Below are 19,932 nucleotides of genomic sequence, written 5' to 3'. Positions count from 1 at the left end.
TCTAGGTCTACGGGTACATTTCTCAACATTCTATGCTATTATTTTCTGTTTCCCTTTCACTCTGGTTCTTTTGAATTCCATTTTGTTCCCATCTCATTGTTTGTATGTCTGTTTGTGCCATTACCAAGCTTTTTTTCTTATTCAGTCTGAGTAGTCCATTTCTAAGTCAGCATTTCTGTTGGTCCTCAGGTTTGTTCTATTTGAGTTCTGTTGTGAATGCCACATGAATTTTAAGACTGAGTTTTCTATTTCTATGAAAAATGACACTGATGTTTGGATGTGGATTGCAGTAAATGTAGATTAGTTTCAGTAATATAGCCATTCCCTCCACATGACTACTGCCAATCCATGAGCATGGAAAGTCTTCATCTTCTATTGTCTTCTTCAAGTTCTTCCCACATGGTTGTGTAGTTAAAATTATATGAGACTTTCACCCCATCAATTTATTCCCAGGTATTTGGGTGTGCTATTGTGAGTGATATTGTTTTCCTTCCCTTTCTTAGCACGATTATTGATGATATTGAATAACTACAGAGAGAATAGACATATTTGTCTCACTCTTGACAGTTTTCTACACTAAGTCAAATATTAGCTAAAAGTATATTATATGCAATCATTATTATGTCACAGTACATCCTTTCCATTCCTGTTTTTTCACAGATTTTATCATGTAAAGACAGTAAATTTCAGTGGAGGCTTTTTTCTGTATTTATTGAGATGATTATGTGTTTTATCCATTATTCTGTTTATGTGGTACATTATATTTATGATTCCATATGTTTGAAAAATCTTTCCTTCACTAGAATGAAACCAGTTTGATCACACTGTATGGTTTACAAAATTCATATTTGAGCTACCGTTTATGTGTATTACAAGGAAGTTATGTGATATTTCCATTCTTGTGTAGAGTGCACTTGGAACAAAATCAACAACTTCACCTCTTCTATTTTCCTCTCTCTATGGTCTTTTTGACATGCTGTTTTCAAGTATTTTATTGACAATTTTTACCTATGGGCCTGAGTGAGATTTTCTATACATTTGTGATTTCAGTTCTATTTGATTTTATCATTTTCTGCTTCCTTCAATGATTCACTGATCATTCAAAAATGTGTTATTTCTTCTGCATACTTTTTTATATTTCTCTTGCTGCTGAATTCCAGGTATACTCTACTGCAGTCTGATGAAATCCAGCAGCTCATATCTGTGGTCCCAGATACTTGAGAGGAAGGCTTTTGAAAAAGGGTGGTAGGATTTCCTAGGCAAATTTTAGTGAGTGTCAATCTCATTCAGCAAGCTGGGCGTTGTGCTGCAGGTGTGCACTCACAGTTAAGTGGGAGGCCATATGCAAAAGGATGGCTATCTGAGGCTAGCTCACAAGGCTGGGTGGGGAGGGGAGGGAAGATAAGGAATGAAAGCTTTTATATAAAAATAAAAATAAAAAAGGGCTGAGATATGGGTTTTTTTTGTATCTGTGATGACTGGCTTTATCCCATAAATTTGGTTTATTTTGTTAACAATCTATAAGCTGCTTAGAAAATGTGTCTTGTGGGTCTTTATGATAAAATATTCTACATGTGTCTTTTAGGTTAATTTGACTGACAGTACTGAAATCTATATCCCTACTCCTTGTTACCAGAGTTGTTGAAGTTTCCATTTCCAGATTTTCAATTTATTATTTTTGCATTACTGTGAACTATCACTAAGAGGAAGGCTTCGTTTAAAGGAGGTGCGGGGTGTCTGTTAGCCAATGGAGTTTTGTCTCATATCCAAGATTTGTTTTAAATATTTTTTTTTGTTTTGGGTATTTTGTGGTTTGAACTTGGGGTCTCATGTTTGCTAGCAGAGGCTTTACTACTGATCCATGCCTGCTGCCCTTATGCAAAACAGTGGGTTTTCCTTATGAAAGTCCAGAACCAATCTCTGTGTTTTTCTGTCTCTATCTTTTCTCTCTTCCTTCCCTCTCTCCCTTTCTTCCTCCCTCCCTACTATTTTTGCTCCCTCCTTTTCTTTTCCCTCCCTCTTTCCCTTCCTTCCTCCCTCCCTTCTTTCTTTCCTTCCTTCCTTCCTCCCTCCCTTCTTTCTTTCTTTCCTTCCTTCCTTCCTTCCTCCTTCCTTCCTTCTTCCTTCCTTCCTTCCTTCCTTCCTTCATGCCTGTCTACCTGCCTTCCTTCCTTCCTTCCTTCCTTCCTTCCTTCCTTCTTTCCTTCCTTCCTTCTTTTCTTCCTTCCTTCTTGTCTTCCTTCCTCTCTTTCTCTGTCACTCTGTCTATCTGTCTGTCTCTCAGGTCCTGGCTGCTTTCTTTGAACTTTTTGGCTCTATCAAGGCTAACACTTTACCAATTGAAACACAGCTGCACTTCCACCTTTTTTATTTTTGGTGATTTATTGGAGATAAATGTCCCATGGACTTTCATGCCTTGGCTGTTCTGGAACTGTGATCCTCCTATCTAAATCTCCTAAGTAGCTACAATTACAGGCATGAGGTACCAGTGTCTAGCACTTTCCTCCTTTCTTGATTCCTGGGACCTGGGGATTCATGATGACTACAATTTAGACACAGATTACATGCATCCACCTGTTTTTCCTTCTTTGTATTCCTCATGTCCAAATTTTCTATGATCATTTTCTTTTTCTACAAGAAGCAAAAGCAATAAATGCATGCAGTCAATTTCCAATGTGTACACATTTCAGTTCTCATACCCAATACATACAATCATTATGGTGGATTTTTTTCTTTTCTTTTCTTTTCTTTTTTAATCAGGAGTGTTGCTCCTAGGTGTGTTCCTGAGTCTGTTCAAACTTAGTACTCTACCAACTGAGTAACAACAGTAATTCAGGTTTTAGAGTAGTTAATTGGCGATAAGAGTGTCAGGGGGACTTTTTTGCCTGGGCTGGCTTTGTGTGTGCCTATTATGATCCTCAGATCTCAACTTCTACAGTGGCTAGGATTACAGGCATGAGCCACCAGCACCTGTCATTAGTAGTTTTGTTGTACTTTTCCTTACCTGGGATCATTTGTATGATCCTGTATACATTAATCCTTCAAGTAAGCAAAAAATCCATACCCTGTAAAACAAACTATCCTAAAATCTCCTGCTGTGAATGTAAAACCTCTTTATGAAATGGTATCTTTTTCTTTTCTATGCATTCTGTATTATATTAAAAAATGAAGATCACAAATTTATGTTGCTTTTATTCTTACAAATTATAAAAGCTTCTCTTGTCAACTGAAACTTAGTCCCCAACAATTTTCTTGTTTATCAAATTTATTTGTGCAATACTTACAAGATCATTCCCCACCTCTTATGACAGTTATTATACAGACACTTTGCAAAAGAATAATAATATGTCTCCATGGTGAACTTTTTCCCAACCAGTAACCTTCTTAGCACAATGCTGGCTATGGGTCAGCAATCAGCTTGGAATTTTGTCCCTTAGTATTACCTGACCCCACCGGGCTGTGTTCCCTGACTGGATGGTTGTCTGCCAGCTGCCATCATCCTCCATTGCATTGTAAGAACACGTTGGAGATGGCGCTTTTGAGTCTATTTACATTTGCTCCCTAACATAATCTCCTGCTATGAAGTGCTTGAAAAACCACTTACAAATAAATTATGAACTGAGGCATATGATTCAAAACCTTGACAATAAACTCAGCTCAGCAACTCAGCTAAACAGTTTGTGAAGGTATTTGGGTTCCTTTATGTTTCATTATGGATGTTAAAAATTGAGTGGCCTGGAGAAGTCTAGGCACTCTGATTTCAGTTTCAGTTTCTCCTCACAGGTAGAGATGAGGTGAACATACAGATTTCTACAGACACAGGGAATGACGTGGACTATCCTTAAGACACTCATAAATCAATTAATTTTTACTTGCAATATCTCTGGTATTGCTATGGCTAAGATTTTACTTTACAAAAATATAGGTGTCCGTTCTCTGACATATCAATAAGTCTTTGGAATAAAGAAAGAATATTGTCTTGTCCTGATGAATGTCACAAGTGGGCTGGAGAAGCCATTCACGTATATCTACTCAAAAAACTCTTTAGGAGAGATATTAATGTGTATATTTCATTAATATTTTAAAAGGTTCTTACCTCCTTCTAACTCAAGGGCTTCTTTTTTTTTTCTTTTGGCTGTTGTGGGGTTTGAACTCTGGGCCCGGGCACTGTACCTCAGCTCTTCACCTCAAGGCTAACACTCTACCACGTGAGCCACAGCACCACTTCTGGTTTTCTCAGTGGTTTATTGGAGATGAGAGTCTCAAGGTCTTTCCTGCTTGGGCTGGTTTGGAACTGTGATCCTCAGATCTCAGCCTCCTGAGCTAGGATTACAGTCTTGAGCCACTGGCACCTGGCTAAAGGACTTCTTATAGAGAGAAAAACAGAGGTTACTGGAATCAATAGGTCTTCCACTACCTGAGTTCTGTTTGATATTTTCCTATTCTACAGATAGTCAAATGTCTCAGACCCTTCTCTGTCACCACCCGCCTCTGACCAGCTCTGCCTCCACAGCTTCCCTTGTAACACCAAAGGCAGCCACAAACTATAGTGCTGGATCACTTACCTACATAGTCTCTGCAGCTGCATCATGGTGATATTGTGATTAAGCAGTAAGAGTCAAGATGTATTTATTCTTCATGAGTCCCAGTGCTCATAAACAACTCCATTGTTGTCAAGATGTCACTGTCTTGAGTTTTACCTTCACCATGGGAAAAATGCACCTTCTGTACCTCTCCATCCCTGAGGCACAATTCTGCTGTCTTCTTACTACTCTGTAAGTTGCTGAGGCCAGAAACTTGGGGAGTGAATTATAGTGAATGTGCATTAATAAGGAGTCATGGTGATGATGAAGAGTTCCCTAAATGGTCCAAGTTTCTTCAACTTGATTTTACTCTTATCCCATATCCTCCATTCATCATCAAAGCCAGGAAATAATGTTAAAGAAACTTCTGAGAATCCACAGAGATCACTTTCTGAATATTTTCTGAGTATACCTTCATTGATAGAAAAGATCATCCAATGGTACAATCTAGATCTCCTCTAGTACATATTGTCCAGGACATGGCAGTTGGGGACTTATGGAGAGCTGGGATGGTGTGTGTCCCGATTTCACTTCTGGCTGTTTGCTTGGGTCCCTTCATATGTCTTACTGAAGTATTGACTTCTGTTATATGCTACTTCTTAGAGGTATTTTTCCTTGAAACTTTCACTACCAAACCAGGATTGTCTTTTTTTTTGTTGGCTGTTCTTGGGGCTTGAACTTAGGACTTGGAGGCTGTCCCTGGGCTCTTTTGCTCAAGGCTAGCACTCTACCACTTTGAGGCACAGCTCTAAGTCAGGTTTTCTTTTGGTTATTTGGAGATAGGAGTGTTACACTTTCCTTCTAGGGTAGTCTTTGAAATGTGATCCTCAGCTCTCAGCATCCTGAGTGGATAGGATTACATGTGTAAGCCACAAGCCCCAGCATGATTGTTTTTTAGATGCTCAACTTCTATGGTCATTGCCCATGAGTGCTGAAAGTATGTGTGTAGGCTTCTCTATGAGATTCACACCTCAGTTCTTTATCCCTAATACCATTTTCAAAAATGGTCTCTTTCTCACTGGACACCACAGAAGACCCAATGAGAGGGAGGCAGGTAATTCTATATTCACCATGGGCAGATATGCAGATTTACCTTAAGTAACACTTTCCTGAGCTCCTCCCATTGCCTAATACTTCCTGAAGTAAAGGAGTACAGTGAAGTAAGTGGAATAAGAGACCTAACATTCAGATAACACATGCTTTTTTTAACTCATAAAACAGTTGTATGTAGGGAGTGAAGAGGAGAGTAGACAGGAGGTTTATACTCTTACCTGAGGAACTGATAGCAGAGTCTGTGGATTGTCCAATCTCCCTGCCTTTCTGTGACAACTACTTCATGAGGATAGAGTACTTAGGCATCTTAGAATATCTCTCTGATCCATACTACCTAGTGAGTTGGAATCTGTGAACACCATGGGATGATCTTCTCCTAAAGGAACAGGATCACTTGTAGGACTTGGTCACCAAAGAGATGATGGGTGTGGCTATGGCAATGGATCATGATCAGAATACTTTCAATCACAGAGATCTTGGCAGTGATTAGGTGATTTTGTTCTATGGTATCTGTATGTACACTGTAGGAGGAAAGAGCTCTCATTGATCTATACAATGAGAAAAACACACAGAGCAACTAAACAGAAATCTGGCTTGAGTCACTAAATGTATCATAATCAATTTTCAGATTTGAACTATCATAACTCCTTCAAAGGAGATGAAGCCAGAGCCCCATCACAGTGATATCACTCCAAAGGTGTGCTGCCAATGTACCACCCAGGCCTGAACAAAAACAACTGCAGTCATTCACTAGTGTGCTGTGTAACAGGAGATCTACTTAGATTTCTTAGAAATGGATGAATATCAACTTTGAATAGAAACTATGTTCTGGAGATTCAAAGTATTTCTACGAACCGTAGGATTATGGCTTTAATAAAGAAATTTACTTACCAGAGTTTTGTCTCAGATTCATGTTTTCTTAAAATAAGTATCTGTGGATCTTTGTTCTTTTGAGTTAAATCTTTTATTTCTCTGAGAACCGTTTCACATTTTTCAGTTGTTTAACTTTTAGAACCTTGTTTTAAGTGATGAGTATGTGTATGGATTAAAATGTTTTAATTGATATTATAACGGTGCTATACAGAGGGCTTACAGTTACATAAGTTAGGTAAATAGTATATTTCTTAAAAATACTTCATTTTCAGTGTTGATGTTTTGAGGTTTGCCTTCTTAGGATTTTCTGAACCTCTTGAACTTGAAAGTTCATTTTGCCATTTGAAGTTTTCAGGCAATTTTTCACCCCAATCTTACATAAGATTTCACTGGCAAAAATCAATGCAGAGTTCATGTCTAGTATAGTGGAAAACAGTACTTGTGGATGTATGAGAAGGGAAACATAAGTGATGTGACTTCTCTCCATGTGTGTAAGGTATGAAATTGTATGAGTCTGTATTTTATTGCTACCTTCAGCCATTTTGATGTATAAAAAATTTAGGAGTATTTTAATTTTTTATTAATTTTCTGCTGATGATTTAGATGCATTTTAACTATTGTCAACTCAGTTCTGAAATATCAAAGTGGGGCTGAAAATAGCACGGTTTTAGGAAAGTCATATTAGAGGCTAGCAATTTATAATATCAGGCAGGAATTATATCTTCTTTGTGTATACCACACCCACCTTTTTCATCTTCTTTCCTTGAGATGGAGTCCCTCTATTCAGGCTAAGCTGAGCTTGACATTTCAACCCCTAACCCCAGATCCCCGCAGCTGTGTTGACAGCTGTAAAGCACCCGACTCAGCCTTCTTGTTCTTAATATTCAGTAATATATTCTTCATGAAACAAACTTCATATGCTAGCAGTTCATTTCCAGATTGTGACATACTTTGTTTGAATTTAATACTAATAATTGACTCAGAATGTTTTTGCTTTGTTTTGTTCTTTATGCTGAATGCAAAGGAAACACTTTTCCAAAAAGCAGTGAAAGAAAGATAAATTACTGTTTGCCTTCAAGCAAGTCGCAACTATATGCAAAAGAAAGATTCTGTACTTGTAGTGATTTAGGTAATTTAACAATTGTGTATGAATAGTACTACTAACTCAAAAAGGAACAGACATTTACTACTCTTACGTAGGGCAATGTAATCCTCTATGTTCATATGGACAATAATTATAACTAATAGAACATTTTTTTTTTTGCCAGTGTGGGACATAAACTCTTGGATGCTGTTCCTAAACTTTTTCTGTTCAAGGGTAGCATTCTACACTTGAGCCATATCTCCACCTTTAGCACTTCATTGGTTAATTAGAAAGAAAAATCTCATATGATTTTCCTATCTGGGTTGGCTTTGAAAACATGATCCAAAGATCTCAGCCTCCTGAAAAGCTGGGCTTACAAGTGTCACCAACACCTGTCTTGGTCGACGCATTCTAAAAGCATAAATTTGTAAGCCTGTCTCTACCCAATTGATCAAAGCTTTTGTGTTTTGTGCCTATAATAAATGGCGTCAATATTTTAAATATCTTTATCAGCTATTTTACTGATGAAAGTATGTATGCTATGCATATACCTGTATTGAATGGTTCCGTTTTAAGAAATTAATTGCAACCCTTGTTTAAATTAATGTAGAGTCATATTAATTTATAGCTATTTGTAGATAAAGACAATGATAGCATGATGGAACATGCCAGGGCCCTAATGAATGGTGTCTAGGAAAAACTCAATACTTTTCCCCCCCAATATAACTTATTTATTCATTTAAAAAAGAGATTACTTTATATTGTTAACTACAATGAAAAACATAGAAAGGAGTCAACTGGAATTTCAGCTGCTGTGTCCAATTTCTCTCACAATGTACACTTTCGCTTATGTTTGTCCAGAGATTCTTCATTCATATCACATAAAACAAATATATTTCCCTGAATTTTAGTCCTATTAATGACTTTGCTTTTATGAGAAGGTATCGAACTTATTCTTTTATCATCTGCATTCAATCAATCCTATTCTATGGATGAATATTTATGTCTATTTTCAAGTAAAAATTTACATCTGCTACCCTTTACATAGTGTCTTTGAAATAATGAATCACACAATATGCAATTTTTAGATTGTAATTCTCAAATATTAAGGAAGGAAGGAAGGAAGGAAGGAAGGAAGGAAGGAAGGAAGGAAGGAAGGAAGGAAGGCAGGAAGGAAGGAAAGAAGGAAGGAAGGAAGGAGGGAAAGAAGGAAGGAAGGAAGGAAGGAAGGCAGGCAGGCAGGAAGGCAGGAAGGCAGGAAGCCAGGAAGGAAGGAAGGAAGGAAGGAAGGAAGGAAGGAAGGAAGGCAGGAAGGAAAGAAGGAAGGAAGGAAGGAAGAAAGAAAGGAAAGTAGGAAGGAAGAAAGGAATGAATAGAAATATGGAGGGAGGGAGGAAAGGAAGGAAGGAAGGAAGGAGGGAAGGAAGGAAGGGAAATAGGGAGAGAGTGAGGGAAGGAAGGAAGGAGGGAATGAAGTAAGGGAAATAGGGAGGGAGGGAGGTAAGGAAAAGAGGAAAAATGTGAGGGAAAGAAGATAAAAAGTAAGCAAGAAAGAGAACAAATGAAGGAAATGAGGACATAAGGGAGGGAGGAAATGAGGAAAGAAAGAAAATTAGGCATCTTCAAGGAAATGACCTTGTACATTTACATACTTCATAAACCATTACTTTACTATATAAACAAGGAAAATCAATAGACCTGAAATATGTCATCTTTACTTGGATGTGCTTCTCAAAAGGCTTTTCCTGGTCCTATACATGAAATCAGATGATTTGGAGTAACCTCATTCAAAGGATAATCTTCTATATGCATACTAGTCCTGGAATTTTAGGAAACTTCCTTATACTTGTGAAGCATGTATATTCTATCATTATGCGTCCTGAAAAAAAGAAACATATATACCTTATCCACATTCATCTGCTCTTTTCAAATAAAATTATTATTTGTAGCATAGGGGCCAGAGGTATATTAACCACAGATCTTTGTTTCATAAACTTCCTAGGTGATGTTGGTTGCAAAACTGTGATTTATATTGAAAAATTAGCTCGAGGCCTTTCCATCTGCACCACCTGTCTCCTCACCATGGTCCAGGTCATTACCATCAGCCCCAGAACCACCCAGTGGAGAAAGCTCTAACCACAGACTACATGGCAAGTTCTTCCCTATCTCCTCTTGTTTTGGGTCTTGAACTCTCTGATAATCTCCTATATGTTCCTCAATAGCATGAACAGCTCCAGAATTGAAATACATGTTGGGTATTGTCATAGGCATCGATCTAAGTATGTGGTTAGGTGGCTTCTCCTCTCCCTTATGGTTCTTCGGGATGTGATGGTTCAGAGTCTGATGGGCTGGAGCAGTAGGTACATGGCTTTCCATCTGTATAAACAGCACAAGGGAGTCCTCTACCTTCATAGCTCCAGGTTCACACACAATTCCAGCCCACAAATCAGAGCCACTCATAGTACTCTCATTCTCTTGACCTGTTTTCTTTTTTTTTCATTAGGTAGATTTCATTTCCACAATTTATATAGGTTCTATCATGACATTTGACTGCACATCCTGATCATGGGGAATGCACAGATTGCTAAATACTGGAAAGTTCACTGAGAAGTACAAAAATTACTTTACATTGATTCCTCAATGAGCTAGAGGTGTAATACATTCCAAATTTCTTTATGTTACCATACTATGATATCATGAAAATAAGGCTTTATTTTCGTAGATTTCTTTAATTTTTAAGAAGTCTAGTTCTTGAAAATCTAAGATTGATTCAGAGATTCTAGAATCTTGGCCAGACAGATCCTTATTTTCTTCCTATTCTCGTCCTGTAATTTCTTTCTTAGGAAGAAAATACTTCTGTTCCTTCAAACACATAGTGTATTTTCCCTCAAACCTCAACTTTTGATTAACCAATCACCTTGTATTAATGTTAGACCAAATAAGCTTTAGTGTTCACAATCTTAAAGAAATTATTTAGTACCTTGTAAGTATATACCAGTAGCTTTCTAAGGAACAAAAGAAAAATGAAGAATTAAGAGGTGTCACTTAGATCTGTACAGAAAATAAGATGATGTTTGGTTTCAAAAGCATTAAAGAAATTGATCATGAGAAGTACTGTATGCCAATTAGAAACACATCCAAGACCATAATGGTCAGGAAATATCTAGGAACACATACAGGAAGAAACTATTCTTTTACAAAGGATGCTAGGATGCTATCCTGGCTTTGAAAACAATGCTCCAGATGGTGCTCCAATGTATAGCTGGACCATCGCTGGCACTGATATCTCTACTGTAAATTTCACAGGCCACCAGACTGCACCTTTGGAGAACACAGCTTCCACTTCAAGTCACTCATGACATGGCCTGCACAGGAACAACTCCATGTCTTGTCTCCAGTCACAATCCTGAGTATTCACCCTTTCATAGATGCAAATGTCGGTTGGATTCATGGCACAAAAAGACAAAACTCCCGAAGGCAGGAGTGTGTTGTGATTGCTGAAACCAACGTGGACAGTTCTCTGATTTTCCATGGAGACCAGAAAAAGTGGAAGTTCAGGAAACTCCCACTGGTTCAGGCATCCACAGAAAGAATCTCAGCTCATCCATGCTCTGGGAAGACCACTGCATCTCAAGGTCATCTAGAAGGAGCACAAAACCTTTTCAGCTGTTTTATTAAAGCCTTCTGCTGGCGTCAGATCTCACTTACATAAGATTTTTGAATCAGAAAAAGGGTTTCTATAAGCAAAGAGGGAGAGGTCTTACTCTGTGTTTTCTGAGACTAGGTGGTGTAGAAAGCAGTTGATGGAATGGAAGCCAAAATTCTATTTGTTCCATAAGTCATCTCCTGAGCTCTGACTTTGGAAACTTTCTAGAGGAAGCAACAGGAATAGGCCCAGCACTGGTCTCTGGAAATCTAAATGTCTCTGTTAGAAATCTTGTGGGTTGGCAGTATGTGTGAAAATAAGAGAGTAAGCAAAATTAGCTGACCTTTCTATCCAGCACTGTTTATGTTCCTTGATTTTTGTTCATCTTTCAATTACAAAAATTAAAAGCAGATGTGGGCAATGGTGTCTCATGCCTATATATCTAGCACTTTACACTGCGAAGATTTTAAGATTGAAATCAACCCTAGGGAAAAATGTCTGTCAGACTATTTCCAACCAACCAGCAAAAATGCTGGACTGGAAGCCTGACTCAAGTGGTAAAGTGCCAGCTCTGAGGAAAAAAAAAAGTCACTGGGAACCAGTTAGAACCCTCAGTTCAAGCCTGATACAAGCAATCAATCAACCAATAAATTAACATCTTTATAATTATCCTTAACTCTAGGTATTTCCAATTAAATGGTGTTTGCATACATAAATGTATGATAAAATAATAGCATTATTTTTCTGATGTAATAGAGATCTCAAAAGGTTTCATGCATGCACATGTATATAGAAACACATTTATAAAACTTATACTGCATTATATAATAATAAATTTCTAAAATAGGAAAATATGACATTGGAAATTTGGGATTGTTCATACAACATTATGGGAAAAGAAAACAAATTTGTAACAAAGCTGTCAGTTACTTTTAAACATTTTCTATGCTTTCTGGTGGGTGGGGGCAGAGAGAAACAGGGAATAAGAGACAGTGAGGAAGAAACAGAAAAACTACATAATGCACTGTATATAAATATACAAATGCAGCTGGGTGCTGGACACTCACACTTGTAATCCTTGCTACTCAGAAGGCTGAAATCTGAAGCTGGTGCTTTGAAGCCAATCAAGAAGAGAAAAGTTGCCATGAGAGTCTTCTCTCTAATTAGCCAATCAAAAACTGGAATTCCTGCCCTGGCTCAAAGTGGTAAAGAGCTAACATTGAGCATAGAGAGAGCTCAGGGACTGTGCCCAGGCCCAGCACCCCACCACTGAATGACTGACATACATACATACATACATACATACATACATAATAAACGCATAATTTGTATTGATCAACTGTACCACATTTTTCAGAGTCTACTTTCATAACATTTATTTATTGAAATCAGTGATTTATTGTCCAAAAGTAGGAATGTTTTAAATTTTTTCTTATCCAGCTTATGTGCAGAAGTGTTACATTTACATACATCAGGTAATAAATACATTTCCTTTCATGCAGTATCATCTGTTCCTCATTCTCTCCTATTCCTTCACCCCCAACTCCACAATGAGTTGCAATCTTCACTTTCATGAAGGTTCAGTGCACTTCACTGCTGCACTTTTTCACCCTTTTTCCTCAGATTCTGTGCCCTTCCCCCACCATCCTACATATATGCACGTGAATACACTTTACATAAAGTAAAGAATACAGAATTATGAGCACAAGAAAAAACATATTAAGAAAAATGTCCTTTGGTCCCATGCCTTTGGATCTTTGGTGTTCCTTTCACTATGTATATAATTTTATCTATATATGAACAGGCACTTGGGTCTGACACCTTTGTGATTCTCTCCTAAGACTATCCTCTTTTGGTCTCACGATATGCCAGAAATTTGTCATATCTCAGTGGATTTTAGATCACTTCTGCTTACCAGGGAAAACATGTGTCATTTGTCTCTCTGATCTGGGCTTACCACATTTAACATGATTGGTTTGAGCTCCATCCATTTCTCTGAAGATTACTTTATTTTCTTCTTCTGATGGTTGTATAAAATTCTATTGTATATAGGCACCACGTGTTTGGATCTACTCATCTATTGTGGGGCATCAGGTATACCATAATTTTTTAATTTGTCACTATATACAATGACCAGTAAAGACTTTGAAACCTGCACCAAATAATTCCTCCCAAACCAGAATATTTAAGTGTATAACATGACACATGGATGTATAGATAAATAGAATTGTCATGACTACTCGACTTCATTACCAAGTATTAGCACAATAATGAAAAATGTGATGATTCAAATTGAAAAAGGAGTTATTTACTTTCATTGTTGTTACTAGGACACATAAATGTATCATGAATATAGTCAAGACAAAGAAAGCATCTTGCAGTTAATATGGTAAAACTGGGTACACTATCATTGCATTTAAAAGCTAACATTTCACCAAACATTTTGAAATACTACTGAAGTTTCTGTATCCTTCCTTCCTTCCTTCCTTTCTTGCCTTCTTGCTTTCTTTCATTCATGGGCTTGAACTCTGGGCCCAGGCACTTTCCTCAGCTCAAGATAACCACTTTACCACTTGAGCCATAGCACCTCTTCCAGTTTCCTGGTGGTCAATTGGAAATCAGAGTTTCATGTCCTTTATGACTTTTCCTGCCCCAGCTATCTTAGAACCACGATGCTCAGATCTCAGCCTCCTGAGTAGCTAGGATTACAGTTGTGAGCCACCTGTGCCCTGTGTGCATTTCTTAAAATCATACATTTGTTTACTTTCTGCACATTTCTTGTTCAATGTCCACATATTGAAGCATCTTGATTTCTCCATTATTTTAAACACAAGAAAGTTTCCTCATAATATGTTACTCTTCTGAGTTTCTTATTTCAGAGAGGGTATGGGCTTGGAATCCCAATGGTGTCTTAACTAAGAGGATCCTCACTAAATTGGTAGGAAAGCTGTGAGAGATGTGGGGATTCCCACTTTGTATGTTAGTGACCAAAAACCTGGAGAAGACACTCTTTAGGAGTAGTATGGGGCAAAATGAGTTTAGCTTTAATGACTAATAAAATAGTTGAGACTATTGGAAAAAAAATCATTGTGTGCATGATCATTCTTTTTTTCCCTGCTTCCTGGTGCCTCCTGAGGGAAGCAACTTTCTGGGTTAAAGGTATGGTCATGCTGAGAAAGAACTACCTGGACTAATAGCTTCTAATAGCAATGATCCTGGTCAATGTTCTTGTGTGCTCACTGTAGTCCAAGGATGGACTCTGGAACCCACATTTAGGTGACAGAGGCTCTCACATTGGGGCCAGTCCAGTCAAACAGAAAATCTGGTCGGGACCCCTAATTCACAACTAATGTAATTGTCTGGAAATGGAGACAATATGTCTTTTCACATATATGTCTGTTCAGTAATACTGGTATTACCGAATTTCAACTCAGTGTTACTGATTCCTCTACACTGCAGGATGAAACCTCACAGAAACTATTCCTTGTTCCTGGGGTACTTTATTCCCCACTTAAGATCCAAGGATGCTTCCACATATATCTACCTGTATCATAAGATGGCTTTCTAAGGGAAAATTTGATTTATTTTCCTATGGATTTCCAAAGGATCCAGCACTTAAAACTTGAAGAAAGTTTTCTTCTTTAGGGGAAAAACGACTCAGGAAAGAAGGGACATAGATTTTTCAGCTCTATTTTGCTGTATCATAAGAATTAATAAAATGTGCAGAAGTGGTGCATAATTCTGATGAGTTTAATCATAAATGCCTGTGAACAGACTAATTTGAATCACAAAGAACAAGGTTGCTAGAGGTGGTAAAGATATAGGTAATTCTGGCTGAGGAAACGGGCTGAACCAAATTGGGAAAACCTAAAGAATGCTGAGGGATGCTGGAGGTTTCCACCTTTAATTTAAATTCGTTTCAATATCTGATTTAAACATTGTTTCTTTTAAAAGAGAAGAAAAAGAAATCACAATCGGGGCACTGGGGCTCAGGCCTGTAATCCTAGCTACTCAGGAGCCTGAGACCTGAAGATCCCTGGTTCCAAGCCAGCTGAGACAGAAAAAAATCTCTGAGACCCTCATTTACATTTAAACATTCAAAAAATGGAAGTGGAGCCATGGCTGAAAGCAATTGAAAGCAAAAAATCTCAGGACAGTGCCCAGGCCATGAGTTTAAGCCTCACAACAGCCAAAAGGAAAACAAAAAAGGAGAAAGAAAACCACATATATGCATATTTCTTCAAATAGAGAAAAGTACCAAGTACATCAAAAAAATGAGAATACTACAGTTGCATAAATAATAGTGTATCATCTCAGTGACCAGAATCAGTAACCATGAGCTTGTCTCTCACTACTGGAACAAATAATGCTATATTCTCACCTTGATTCCCACCTTTATGTCCACATTTATTCACAATACTTTGTACCAGAAACTAAAAAAGTCCTTCTTGGCAAGAGACTAAATAATAGATAGGATCAATTGTTGATATTGATAAATTATAGAAGTGTGATTTAACATTCTGTGTTGGAGTTGATTTTTTAGAAAGGGGGCAGAAATGAACACACTTAATTTGCTGAGTCCCATTTACTGTTGAATAAATAAGGAATCAAAATCCACAGATGGTTAAGACCTTGAAGTGCCTATGTGCATGTATACATAGAACTAGGTGATTCTTATCCTCAGAAAATGGAGTCCCAAGTACTAACCATTCTGCATTAATTTCATATACTCACAGAGAACTGGAGAAAGAAATGAAAATGGCCTAATCTCTATCTCAATAACTAGTTCTCACAGGTTGGAACTTAAGAAGGAATAAGACAAATCTGAAGAGGTGAGACACTCTAATTACAGAAACTTAGTCTGTAGTTCAATTTCCCCTTTTTAAAAAATACAATTTTATTGTTACAATTAAGGTGTTGTACAGAAGGGTTACCATTTCATAAGTCAGGTAATGAGTACATTTCTTTCTTGGACAATGTCACCCCTTCCTTCACTTTTCCCTCCTGTACCTGCTCTCAAGTTATACTTTCTCACTTTTGTATCTAGAATAAATAAATGACAATTAAACTGCTACAACTTCTGAGGCAATCAATGTAGTAATTGTGGAGGGAGAACAAAAGTTGTACTTCAGGGACTGAAACTCTACAGAGTTTCCTCCTCCCTGTCAGGGAGACAAGTGTGAAAACTGAAATGTCAGTGCTAGTTTCTGAGAGCTTTCCAGACACTGAGGGTACAAATATGACTTGGGAAGCCTCCCTTGGCCAGAAGGACTAAGCTGCAGTTTGTCTTCACCACTGCTAACATGGTGAGTAGATTTAACAACTCCTTATTTTACTACAAAATATGTGCTACAAAAATATCCCTTAGAAACTTGAATGTAAACTTCTTCGCTTGAATCAGGGAGTTAATTTCAAGGCCTGAGGTAACACATGAATTTTATTCTATTAGTAGTTAGCATCTTATTTTTACTTAAGAAAATGTCCAGGTGTGGGCATTAATTTGCCCCAACTACTGGATGCTCATTCCAGACAGGGATTTATCCACTTAGCTTATTGTCAAGGCTGTCTTTTTTTAATTGGATTTGCCAAGACAATGTAGGCAAGTGGTCACTATTCCTTATTCAGGTATTCCTCACTTCCAGCCACCCTTCCCAAAAATCACTCAAAAATCAGGGATTATAATTTTTACATTCTTATATTTAAAGATTTGGTGGTAATTGTTGCTCTTTGCCTTTGATTCTTGTGGCATGTTTCATTATATGCTTCATATTTAGGATGTGTTATTCCCATAAGTCACTTTTATAGGCAAAATTGCTCCAAATGTTAGGGGAAGGATTGAAAGGCAATAACTACAACCATAAAGCTAGCTGAATAAAACCTTTATGAAGACCATGATGTGAGAGACCTTCAAGACAAATTAAGTTAAAGCAATCCTGTAGTATTTAAAAGGAAAGGAAAAGGAAAAGCTGACAGAAACACATTCCAAAACATGCAAACGTTCCCTGGATTAATGCAAATAACTTCATTTATTTTATTTTGTAAAAACTATTAGTTATTTTTGGCTGGGAAGGTGGCTTAATGGTAGAGCGCTTGCCTTGCATGCTAGAGGCCCTGCGTTTGGTTCCTCGGCACCACATAAGCAAAAAGAAAAAAGGCGGAAGTGGCGCTGTGGCTCAAGGGGTAGAGCGCTAGCCTTGAGCTGAAGAGCTGAGGGACAGCGCCCAAGCCCAGAGTTCAGGCCCCAGGACCGGACCCCCCCCAAAAAAACCTATTAGTTATTTTACATAATCTCTAGGTAACAAATGAAATTAGAGCTCTTAGATGTGAAAGATTAAATACTATCCAGGATTGAGGAGGAAAAGTGAACTTGGTCTGATGGGGAACTTGCAACTTTATAGCAAAGTGATACAGATAAAGCAGCTTGCAAAGTCAGTTGAGATCATTCTTTCTTCTCAGGTCACACAGTAACTATAAAATGCCACCATTTAAATGCCACTCTATTTGTGTAGGACCATTTCAAACAAATAATGCCCCCAATGGACTGCACTACACACAGGCAACGTTAGGTATTGCTAAAACAAAACAGCTCTCAACTTAAAACAGCACCTAGGTAATCCCCTTCCCCTGAACTACCTTGATAAATATCAACAAATGCAGAAATGATTCAGGCTTCTCTCCGGGGTCCTGATGGGCACAAAATGAGAATTTAATCCTCTCCTAATGACCCTCAGGCACTAATCCAGAGTTCTTCTAGGGCACCCCTCCTACCTGGTGCAGACACCCCTCCTACCTGGTTCTAACACTCTGACATTTGATGACCAGAACTCGGTTGGCTGATTCAGTTTTAAGTGCTTTATCATAGCTGAGAAGGTAACACAGTTTAACCTAATATTGAGGACCCAAAATCCACTGAATATTTGTCAGCAGTAAAAACCATAAAATCTTTTGAGGAAACACAAAAACTGTTAAGGTATAGGCATCAAAGTTAAACTTTGACGCAAAATGTAAGTAGGCCAGGCATATTTAACAAAACAAGAGCTACTGTGGAAGTTATTGAAAGGCGTTGAAATGTTGAAACAATAGAATTTCAGAACTTTGGGGGTGTATCATGAAGCCAGGTGTCTAGAAATGTTTGAGGAGAATACACTAGGTAGAAAGTGTTTTAAAAAGGAACAGTAAAGGTCTAGTTAAAGGACTTGGAAGTTCAAGGTGTTACTCTGATTTGGATATGTTTAATTTGAAGGCTTTAATGAAGTAGATAGATTTTTGCTATTATAAACTCAATCATACATAGAAAAGTTTAGATTGGTAAACATTTTTCAAGAAGGCATGTCATACTACAGTGAAACATTTCTACACACTGTCATGTAGAACAAAATAGAGTGCTTTGGACAAAAGATAAACCACTTCATAGAACATAACTGTGTTTTACACTGCAAAATATGTGATGTTTTTTGCAGATGCCTATTGTCATTGCTAACAGTTTCTTAAATATGGTGTTGGCTGGATCCAAGATTCTCTGCCTATAAAGTGTGCTATGTCTTTGAGTTTTTTCAAGGCAACCATCTTCCTTTCTATATCTGGACTTGGCATCGTAGGGAACACCTTTATTCTTTTGAATTATATGCACATGTTTAAAGGTTCCAAGAAGAAATCTGTACACTTTGTATTCATCCACTTGGCTTTTACTAACATCATAATGCTTCTTTCGAAAGTGATACCAACGACAGTAGCAGCCTTTGCCATGGAGAACTTCTTAGAGGATATAGGTTGTGTGATGTCTGCTTACCTAGAGAGAGTGACTCGAGGACTTTCCATCTGCACCAGCAGTCTCCTCACCCTGGTCCAGGCCATCACCATCAGCCCCAGCGACTCTGTGTGGAGGAAGCTAAAGCTTCAATCTACATGGCATATCCTTCTCCCATTGCTGTTCTTTTGGATTCTCAATTCCTTGATAAGCATGAACTTACTATTCCACATAAAAAATATCAGCAGTATGAACATATCACAACCTAGTGTAAGTGACACCTATTGCTATTTTGTACCAGATAACTCGATAATTAAATGGATTTTTCTTATCTTCCTGGTCTTGAGGGATGCTGTGTTTCAGGGTATCATGGGTGTGGCCAGTGGGTACATGGTATTTCTTCTCCACAAGCACCACCAGCGTGTTCTCTACCTGCAGAATTCCAACTTTCTCTACAAAACTTCTCCTGAGATGAAAGCTGCTTACAGTGTTCTCCTTCTCATGCTTTGTTTTCTTTTCTTTTACTGGACAGAATGTGTTTTTTCTCTACTTTTAAATTCCTTCATAGAGAATAATTCCATGATGAAAAATATTCAAGAATTTCTGAAAGTTGGTTATGTAATTCTCAGTCCCTTCATACTGATTTCAAGAGATAGAAATCTGGCTCAATGTTAGCATAGAACACCCATTTATGAAAGTTCCATATCATTGACTTATTGCTCATATAGATTTCATGTTTTCTGATTTTCTGTTTGGTTGTGTTACTGAAATAGAATCTGGCCCTCGTTTGAAAGAAATTACGTCAGTGGGGTCATAATCAAGAGAAGTTCATCACAGGTTTCCAGAATTTGTGAATTCAATGCATGTTAAACCAATAAATGAAAATGAAACAAATAGAAATTTGTCTAAAGATTACACTGCTCAATGAGCAGTCTGTCTTTAGTAA

General features: G+C 37.7%; 1 protein-coding gene and 1 pseudogene across 1 annotated transcript; both read left to right on the top strand.

The window, feature by feature from the left end:
- Nucleotides 1–9,360: 9,360 nt before the first annotated feature.
- LOC122111247 lies at nt 9,361–10,143 on the top strand (annotated as a pseudogene).
- Nucleotides 10,144–18,776: 8,633 nt separating this feature from the next.
- On the top strand, nt 18,777–19,661 carry LOC122111520 (vomeronasal type-1 receptor 4-like). The gene has a single exon (XM_042684386.1). It carries the CDS (start codon nt 18,777–18,779, stop codon nt 19,659–19,661), a length of 885 nt encoding a protein of 294 aa, XP_042540320.1.
- Nucleotides 19,662–19,932: the final 271 nt, after the last annotated feature.

The sequence above is a fragment of the Dipodomys spectabilis genome, unplaced genomic scaffold, assembly GCF_019054845.1.
Source record: "Dipodomys spectabilis isolate Male_0828 unplaced genomic scaffold, ASM1905484v1 ptg000085l, whole genome shotgun sequence".
In the NCBI taxonomy this organism is placed as follows: domain Eukaryota; kingdom Metazoa; phylum Chordata; class Mammalia; order Rodentia; family Heteromyidae; genus Dipodomys; species Dipodomys spectabilis.
The sequence above is the reverse complement of the archived record's forward strand: the minus strand, read 5'-3'. Positions and strand labels throughout refer to the sequence as shown.